At 66.6% G+C, this 9,478-nt stretch overlaps 2 protein-coding genes across 2 annotated transcripts; both read left to right on the forward strand.

The window, feature by feature from the left end:
* The first annotated feature begins 2,738 nt into the window (after window positions 1-2,738).
* EMIHUDRAFT_416268 (hypothetical protein) lies at window positions 2,739-4,579 on the forward strand. Its single transcript, XM_005766689.1, has 6 exons — window positions 2,739-2,770; window positions 2,978-3,025; window positions 3,095-3,226; window positions 3,297-3,653; window positions 3,728-3,837; window positions 3,905-4,579. The coding sequence occupies exons 3-6, from the start codon at window positions 3,125-3,127 to the stop codon at window positions 4,173-4,175; spliced, it is 840 nt and encodes a 279-aa protein (XP_005766746.1). The 5' UTR covers window positions 2,739-2,770; window positions 2,978-3,025; window positions 3,095-3,124; the 3' UTR covers window positions 4,176-4,579.
* A 2,233-nt stretch (window positions 4,580-6,812) lies between these two features.
* On the forward strand, window positions 6,813-8,671 carry EMIHUDRAFT_211711 (hypothetical protein; the record flags this gene model as incomplete). The annotated part of the gene is made up of 2 exons (XM_005766690.1): window positions 6,813-7,034; window positions 8,537-8,671. 2 exons carry the CDS (start codon window positions 6,813-6,815, stop codon window positions 8,669-8,671), a joined length of 357 nt encoding a protein of 118 aa, XP_005766747.1.
* Window positions 8,672-9,478: the final 807 nt, after the last annotated feature.

Below are 9,478 nucleotides of genomic sequence, written 5' to 3' on the forward strand. Positions count from 1 at the left end.
GGCCGGCGCTCCGAGTCGATGAGCGAAGACCCTAGCAGCGACAGCACGAAGCGTGAGCGAGAGCGAGCGGGTGCGGGTCAGGTGGCGCTGGTGTCGACTCCTGCAGAGCGAGGCAGTGAGTGCGATGGCGGCCGCAGAGCAGTTTCGGAACCGGCGGTGGCGAGGGCGGCGGCAAGTGCAGGAGAGCGAGTCCGTCGCATGCACACGGAAATGCCATGGCTACGCAGTGGGTGGTGTGGACGGAGCGGAGGCGTTGCGTGGGTGCACGCTGCGACGCGCCTGCGCGAGCGTGAGCAAATGGCGAGCGAGCGAGCTGTGCCGTCCGCGACCGAAAAAGAATTTTCGGGTCGTAAAGAATTTTCGACAAAAGGCGGTCGCACGAAACGATTCACGCGACAGGCGAGGCAGGAAAAGAATTGGAACCCGGAAAACGAAGAATCGACGCGCCGAGATGGATGCGCTGAGAAGAAGAAAAACATTTGTCAGACGCCATTCAAAGGCCGTGTGTCGCGTGTGCTGCGCTACACGCTCGGCGCTGCTAGCCCGGCGAGGAGCGCCTTTGGGGCGGCGAGAAGGCGCCGGACGGCCTTCACGACTCGAGGTGTGAAGAGACGCCGTTCGCACTTTGTGCCACGAATAGGGCTCAGATCGCCGACTAACGAGACGGCCATCGCGGTGCGTGTGCAGCACGTGCTCCTCTGCACGCGCCGCGCTCTCAACGCGGCGCGCAGCGCCGCTAGAGCGGGTTGACGGCGAAAAAAAGACTTAGCGGCTTCGAGGTGTGAGGGGCGGTGAGAAGGCGCCGGACGGCGTTCACGGTGTTGAGGTGTGAAGAGGCGCCGTTCACACGTTCTGCTATGAACAGGGCTCGGCTCGCCGACTCATGAGACGGCCTTCGCGGTGCGTACGCAGCACGCGCTTCTCTGCACGCGCCGCGCTCTCCACGCGGCGCGCAGCGCCGCTAGAGCGGCTTGACGGCGAAAAAGTGACTTAACGGCTTTGAGGTGTGAAAAGACGGTTCTCACACTTTTCGGCTCGGGTAGGTCTCGAGGCGCCGATTCATTAGACGCCGTTCGCGGGGCGCGTCGCGCGTGTACTGCGCACACGCTCCGCGCTGCTAGTACGGCGCGGAGCGCCTTTGGGGCGGCGAGAAGGCGCCGGACGGCGTTCACGGTGTCGAGGTGTGAAGAGACGCCGTTCACACTTCGTGCTATGATCAGGGCTCGGCTCGCCGACTCGTGAGACGGCCTTCGCGGTGCGTGTGCAGCGCGTGCTCCTCTGTACGCGCCGCGCTCTCTTTGCGGCGCGCAGCGCGGCTAAAAGTTCTTTCTTTACTAAGTTTTGTTGTAAAATTCTTTCTTTATTGCGGTGCCTTTTGTGGTGCTAGTCCGTGCCAGTCGCTGTGAGAGGGGCTTGTGGCGCACAGAAAATTCTTTTGTTACCCATCGCTTAGGCGGCTCCGGTGGTGAGCCTGTGTGTGTGCCAGTCCGCGCCAGTCTGCGCCCTTGTCGTGCCAGTGTGCTGTGAGAGAGGCTTGTATCTTAAGAATTCTTTTGTTACCCACAACTTCCGGCGCGGGCTGCATCCACGGCCTGCTGTCTCTCTCGCCCCTCTCGCCGCTATGCCGCGGCCACGTGCCAGCATATCCTCCGTGCATACCCCCTGGGCAGTGCGGCGCCTGACCGCTCGTCGGGCAGTCTGCTCGCCGCCGTGACTCTCCACGCGCCGCTTCAGCTCCGCCGTCGTTCGGCTGCGGCGCGGCGCGACCCAGGCTGGATCCGCTCCAGATCCTCGTTACGTGCGACCCGCACCCGTCTACCTTTCGCCTCGTCCGGCAAGATCTCGGCGCGCGGCCGCTGACGAGAGGCGCGGCGGCGGCGGCGGCGGCGGCGGCGGCGGTGAGCGGCGACAGGGCCTCTCTCGCGCGCAGGGCCGCGACGACTCGCGCGCGGAGCAGGCGGAAGGGTTGCGGCTGCACCTGTCGGACACCAACGCGACCGGCTATTCGTGCGTTGCGCGGAACGGCTCCGGCGGCTTCGACGTGGACTACTGGCGCGTCGTGGGGGGCGGGGCGGGGGCGCGAGAGAAGGTTCTCCTCGGACCCTTCGGCACGGCGGTGGAGGCGGCGGTGGCGTTTGCGCGCGAGGTCGGCGAGGCCGAGGCGGCCGACAGGGGCGGCGGGGAGCGGCGGCAAGAGCCGGCGCGCGAGATGGCCCGAGAGCACCCGAGATGGCGCGAGACTCTCCGAGATTCTCCGAGAGTAGGCGCGCGGCTTCCTCTCTCGAGGCCAAGGCTCGGATAGGGCTCGTCGCCGTCATGCCCCAGTACCTCCTCCCGCAAACCACGCCCGCCGGCCTGCTGCCGCAGCAGCCGCCGCCGCAGCACTACCCGTACCACCCCTCGTCCCTACCCGCTATCGGCGGCTGGGACCCGGTCGCCATGTCGGCGGCGATGGGAGGAGGCGCACCCCAGAAGCCGCCGCCGCCGCTGCAGCCGCACGGGGGCGGCTGGATGGGCGGCGGCGGCGGCAAGCTCGGCAAGCACGACGCGGCCGGCGCCGGCGGCGGCGAGGCGCGCCACCACCCGAAGCGGCTGATGTTTCGGGGGTGCGAGATGCGGCGGTCGACGAGTCGCACATCTCCCGCAATCTCCCCGTATCTCCCGCAATCTCCCCCCCCGTAGGCGCGAGATCCGGACGGTCGACGAGGCGCACGAGATGGGCGGCTTGCGCGAGCTCGCCCACGAGCAGAACGGCTGCCGCTTCCTGCAGGCCTATCGCCATCTCTCTCGCCACCTCTCCCCCATCTCTTCCCATCTCTCCGCATCTTTCGCCCAGCTCCGCTTCGCCACGCACGCCGCACGCCAAAAAGAAAGAAAGAAAGAAAACACACAACCCAAGGGAGGGATGGGAGAACGGCACGCCGCCACCACACACGCCGACACAAGAAACACGCCCGCCCCGTTTTCTTTTTTCCAGGACCAGCTCGACTTGCGCCACAAGCCGCATGTCGACCTCATCTTCGAGGCGACCAAGGAGGACGTCGTCTCCCTCGGCATGGACCCGTTAATGAGTGAACGGCCAGTACTTTACTAGGCGACCAAGGAGGACGTCGTCTCCCTCGGCATGGACCCGTTCGGCAACTACCTCGTGCAGAAGCTAGTGCAGTACGGCACCGGCGAGCAGCGCGCCGCACTCATCGACGGCACGGTCGAGCGGATGGTCGAGGTCGCGCTCAACGTGCACGGGACGCGCGTGGTGCGAGCAGCGCGTCTTTCACACCTCCAGCTGTGAACAGGTCGCGCTCAACGTGCACGGGACGCGCGTGGTGCAAAAGATGGTGGAGTGCGCCGACAGTGCCGCCCAGCAGTCGGCCCTGTGCGCCGCCCTCTTGCCCTCGATCATGCAGCTCATCCGCGACATGAACGCGAACCACGTGGTGCAGCGCTGCCTCGCCGCGCTGCCCGCCGAGCTGGCCGCGGGCATCTATGACCGCGCCGTCTCGGATTGCCTCGCCATCGCGACGCACCGGCACGGCTGCTGCGTGCTGCAGCGCTGCCTGGACCACGCCCCGGCGCCGCACCGCGAGGAGATCATCGGCGAGGTCGTGCGGCTCGCGCCCAAGCTCGTCGTCGACCCGTTTGGCAATTACGTCGTGCAGTACATCCTCTGGCTGTGAACGGCGTCTCTTCACACCTGCAGCTGTGAACAGGCAATTACGTCGTGCAGTACATCCTCGACTTGCGCCAGCCGCCGCTCACGCACGCGGTCGTGCAGGCGCTGCGCGGCGGCTTCGCGGAGCTCTCCCTCCAAAAGTTCTCCTCCAACGTGATCGAAAAGTGCCTCACGTCGGGCGACCCATCTCTCCCTCCTCTCTCCCCCATCTCTCCCCATCTCTCCCCATAGGTGCCTCAAGTCGGGCGACCCGACCGCAGTCGCGGTGGTCGCCAACGAGCTGACCGCGTCCGAGGCGTTCGCCACGCTGCTGCACGACCCGTTCGCAAACTATGTCATCCAGACCCTCCTCACCGTCGGCAAGGACGACGTGGTCGCCCTCCTCGTCGCACAGATCACGCCGCACCTGCCCACCCTCCGCTCGACCCTGTACGGAAAGCGCATCCAGGCCAAGCTCCTCAAGCGCTGCCCCGCCACAAAGGCGGCGCTGCCCCAGCGCTGACGGCGCGGACACGGCGCGGACACGGCGCGGACGGTGCGGTGCGGAGACGGCGCGGATGGCGCGGAAGCTGCGCTGACGGCGCGGCTGCGCGGCGGGGGAGTGACACATTAGGAGAGAGGCGGTGCTTGCGGGGGCGGGGCGGGGTCGAGGAGTTTTGGGGTGCACATTTGCTGCGGGCGCGGTGCCGTCGCCCCTTTGCGCATGCCGTGCCGCTTGGGGCGCACCACGAGAACAGCATGGCGGGCCGCGGAATTGTGCGCATGAGTACTATGTCGCGGGGAAATCTCGCAAGCGCCTCTCGAGTCCGGTGCGTGGGCGCGGCCCCGCGCTGCGGCCGAGTGGGTCTTGCTTGATGTGTGGCTTCGCGGGTTTTTAAACGCAGAACAATCGATACTGTGAGTTCGCTCGCGCGTCAGGTGTTAGATCTAGCCCCCCCGGCATTCCCGGTCGAGTAACTGGGCGAGTAAACGGAAATCCGGGGACGCGACCCACTTCGCCACAGACGGTCCCGCGCCTCGCCGCTATGACGGCTACACGCCCGCGGCTCGTGTGCGTGTAGCCGTCTTTGTCCGCAGTGAATACTCCAACGCGCTCGTCGGTGGCGGGGCGTCCCCCGATTTCGCCAAGCTCGGCGAACCGCCTCGTCCTCGACAGCGCCTTCGGTGGCATGCAGCTCTTTGCGACAGAACCCTGGAGAGCAGCTCCTCTGCTGCTCACACACTCTGCACAGTTGACACAGCCTACTGTGCGGCTGCCACAGCTGTGACAGCGATGGGCTCGCCCTCACTGGCCCTCAGTCACTTGTGCTGCGGCTTGTGTGAGCGACACTGCTCGGCGACTGCCGGCACACTGTGATACCATGGATGTGAGGTCAAACCACGCTACCAGCGCTTGGTTACATCAGCCACCCTTGAGGTCAGATCCTTCTACTCTGTACGCCGTCGGCGGCCTGCCGCCGCTCTCTGCCCTCTCGGCGGCCGCCACAGCGAGCACCCACCCGCAGCCCGGGGGCCACGCGGCCGGGCACCAGGCCTTTTCGATGGCGGCCTCGCCCGCCATCGACCTGGGAGAGCCGCTCGCGGCTCTGTTCAAGCGCGCGCGCGTCGCCGACAGCCTCTACCGCAGGTATGAGGGGCGGCTCGCGGAGCTGGGCGTTGGCGATGCCGGCGACCTCCTCGAGGAGGTCGCTGAGAAGGACTCGCTGGAGCCGAGCAGGAGGGCCCAGCGCACAACCCCTGGTCAACTCACCCTCCACACCCCCGTAGAGTTGAGACACATCGTCATGGATGCTTTTGCGTTTCAAGGATGGAGCCGTCACACGCGCAGCTCGGCATTGCATGACACTTGTGACACAGTCGAATGAATTCTGCGTACACGTATACTGTAACGACATCAACACATACAACAACCACTCTCTAAACCGTTGTATGAAGATGAGCGCGCGCGTCACAGCGCAGGCCAGGTCTACACTGGCCGCGGCACCAGCTCCCGCGGTCTGCACGCTAGGAGTGGTCCGCCCTCGCAATGAATGCGGAATACTATTACGAAAAGTACAACTAGTGCAACACAAACTAGTCCGTCTCGTAATCGCGCCAAGAGCGCGGATACACACACAAACAACATGCGCGGCTATGAATAGCTGCGCATATAGAGATAACGACTGTTCACAGTTGGGAGAGAGAGAGTCGTCTCTAACGCTCCCCCCTAGTTGCATCGGCAACTATCTCGGACGACTCGCGCGTCTTCGGCGAAGAGGCAGTGATGACTCACGCCTTGCCGACGGTCGCGACGAGCTTGCTCCACAGCCGGGGCCGTTGCTGGCGTTGAGCATGTAGTCGCGACAGGTGAAGAACATAGCTCTCGTCGCCTGCGTCTTGGTGAAGACGTCGGCGATCATATAAGCAGTGCCGACGAGGTACGGCGCGACGTGGCGCGGAGCATGAAAAGGCGCTTGACAAACTGGTGGCACGTTCGTAGTAGCGCGGCGCCTCCGCGCGCTCGGAAAGGTCCCACGCGCGCTCGAAAAGGTCATACGCCCGCACTCGATCGCGCCGCACGCCGTCGCCCTGGAGGTAGATGAAGCCGAGCCCCATGTGGCGGCCACGAATGCGTCGGTCAGGTTGACGTCGTTGGTCGAGTTGGCGGCGGCGATGGTGGCGTACAGGCTACAGCAGCACCGCATCTTCGGTCGACCGCCCGTTAGAATCGCCCCTGTGCAGCTGTATTGCGTGCGCCAGAAGGCCCCTGGCGTTTTCGACGCCTGCGTTAGCGCAGGCTCGCTGCAGCTCGAGCTGCAGCGTCGCCGTGGAGGTGGCGGCGGTCACCGAGACCACGGCAACGACGGTGGAGATGAAAAGCGGGGAGAGCATGTTGGATAGTCTCGTGAGACGCGTCTCTGCGGCCGTGCTTCGAACGGAGTTCCCCCTCTCGAAATCTTCGGACCCCGACAAGCCGCCCGACGTTGGGCCTCTGCCCCGCACGCCCCCGCCCCTTTCTGCCCCTCGCACACACCCCGGCCCGACACGCACATACAAGACAAACCCGGCGTTCTGCTCTCAAAATAAAAGAAAAAATGCGAAGGAGGAGACCGGCGGGGGAGACTCCCCGAGGGCGAGGTTTTTTCTTTCCTCTCTCACGATGGCCTCCCACCGCATCGGCGCCCGCCTCGCGGGCCTCTCGCAAGAGCAGCTGATCGAGCTGATCGACAAGCAGGCGCCCCTCTGGAGCGCCGCCGCGCTGCGCGTGGCGGAGGAGCACGCCGCACGGCTCGTGGAGCAGCCCGAGTGGATCCTCTCCGAGGTCCTCCTCTCGCCGGACCTCGTGCCGCACATCCTCGCCCAGCTGCCGACCACGGAGCACGTCGCCAAGGGGGCGTGCCGCGCGTGGCGCCGCGGCTGGAAGGAGACGCTCGCGAAGCGCGAGAGGCCGCGCCTGCTCGTGATCGGCGGCTACGACATCAGCGGCGTGCTTGTCAACTCGCTGGAACGGTACGATCCGACAACGAATGCGTGGGAGGAGGAGGCTGTGGCGCTGCCCACGCTGACTGAAAGCAAATACACCTGCACGGCGCTGCTCGATGGCAAGATCTACGTAGCGGGAGGCGTCGGGGCCGACGTCCTCAGCTCGGTGGAGCGGTACCACCCGGCTACGAAATCGTGGGAGGCGGTGGCGCCGATGATGACGGCACGATCAGCTCTCACCATGGCGGTGCTCAATGGCAAGCTGTATGCTGTGGGCGGGTACTGCGGCGGCTGGCTCTCTTCGGTCGAGCGCTACGACCCGGCGCTGGATGCGTGGGAGGCGGTGGCGCCGATGGCGACGGCTCGGGACTCTCTCGGTTTGGCGGTGCTCGACGGCAAGCTGTACGCTGTGGGGGGCTACCACCACGACGGCGGCCTACACGGCAGCCCGCAGCTCAGCTCTGCCGAGCGGTACGACCCGGCGTTGGACGCGTGGGAGGCGGTGGCGCCGATGGCGGAGGCGCGGGCTGCTCACGCTGCGGCAGTGCTCGAAGGAAAGCTGTACGCTGTGGGCGGCGATGGCGACGGCGGCCACCTCAGCTCGGTCGAGCGGTACGACCCGACAGCAAACGCGTGGGAGGCGGTGGCGCCGATGGCGACGGGACGGAGCGAGCTCGTTGTGGGGGCGCTCTATGGGAAGCTGTACGCTGTGGGGGGCACGAAATATGACGAGGAGGCTGGGGGCGAAAGGGCGGCTAACATGGTCGAGCGGTTCAACCCGGCCACTCTTGCCTGGGAGGAGCTGGCACCGATGGCGACCGCACGGCTCTCTCCCGGCGTCGCCTTGCTGTAGCCGGCGTTGCTGGCCTGCCGTCGCATCCATGAGACTCATGTAGTTACCGGTACGGCTTTATGAGACTCATGTAGTTACGGCACAGTGTAGTATGTCTGCGTTTGTGTTTTTTCTCACAGAACCTTACAGATTTATCGCACTGGTGTGTGTCACCTGAAACAATATCCGATCTCCGTGCGCGCACTACCCCCTGCGATAAGGCGATACTTTTGTTACCTCTCGTCGCCCGGGCCGGTCACGTGCTCACGTCGTCTCATGATGGCTCTCATTGCAATAGGCACAGGGGCTGCGCCTCCGAAGAACCGTGCGATGCACCTCACCCAAGCCCGCTCCTCAGTCCAGATCGAGAAGGCTGCGCAAGCTGTGGGTCGACCGACGCCTGCGCTGCCCGCACCGTCCGCGTGCGCTGCCGCTTCGCATTGATGCGCTTCTGGCGCCACAGAGCGCTGCCACTATGCGCATTGCAGTGCGCCGGCGCGTCGCCGCCCCGCCAGTGGCGGCACGCGGACACGGGCGCGTCGCACGCGAAGCAGTAGCAGTTGGGGCAGGCCGCCTCGTTGCCATCGACCGGCGCCGCGACCGGCCTCTCGGACGCATGGAAGGGGTGGAGCGAGCAGAGCGCACGCTGGTGCGGCAAGTGCTCGGGCAGCAAGCCTGTGCGGTGCAAGCAAGGGAGTGGGTAAGTAAGGATCATCTCACATTGACTATAGACTAGTTCCGAAGCGCCTGATGCGGCAGAGATCTGCACGTCGCCGCCTTCCAGCAACGGAACGGCAGCGGCGGAGCTTTGAGGCGGTGGCGCCACCTCCTCCACCCCGTCGTCGCTCATCGCCTCCTCCTCCTCCTCCTTCTCCTCCTCCGACTCCTCCTGCTCCACCTCCACTTCCACCTCATCGTCCTCTCCCTCCTCCCCCACCACCCCTGGCTGCTGTTCGGGCGGCGAGGGCGCGGCAAGGTTGGTGGTGGTGTGTGGGAGTGGGGCTAGAACGGAGGAGGCCGGCCGGGATGGTGTGAGGGAGGGGGGGTGACGGTGTCGGAGGGGGTGGCGGGGCGGGAGGCGGCGGTAGCGGTGGCGGCGGCGGCGGCGACGGCGGCGGCGGTGGCGAGGGCCACGGAATAGGCGGCAGCCAAGGCGGCACGGGCGGCAGAGGCGGCGAGAAGGGCGGTGGCGACGGCTCGGCGAGGGCGGAGGCCGAGGCGGCGTGGCGGCGCGTCGGCGGCGGTGAGAGCGGAGGGGAGGACGGTGGGGAGGGCGGTGGCGGTGGCGGCGGCGAGGCCAGTCGCGTGGGCGGCGGCGAGGCAGGTGGCGGGGCCGGAGGCGGCCCGGAGGGCGGCAGCGGCGGCGCGGCGGCAGCGGCGACGGGCGGGAGGGTGGGCCGGCGGCGGCGTTGGGCGAGGCGGCGGCGCGGGTGGCAGTGGCCGGGGCGGCGGTGCGGGTGGGCGGGAGGCGGCCGCCCATCGTGGCGGTGGCGGCCGGGCCATCGGCGGCG

The sequence above is a fragment of the Emiliania huxleyi genome, assembly GCF_000372725.1.
Source record: "Emiliania huxleyi CCMP1516 unplaced genomic scaffold EMIHUscaffold_50, whole genome shotgun sequence".
NCBI classification, from domain to species: domain Eukaryota; phylum Haptophyta; order Isochrysidales; family Noelaerhabdaceae; genus Emiliania; species Emiliania huxleyi.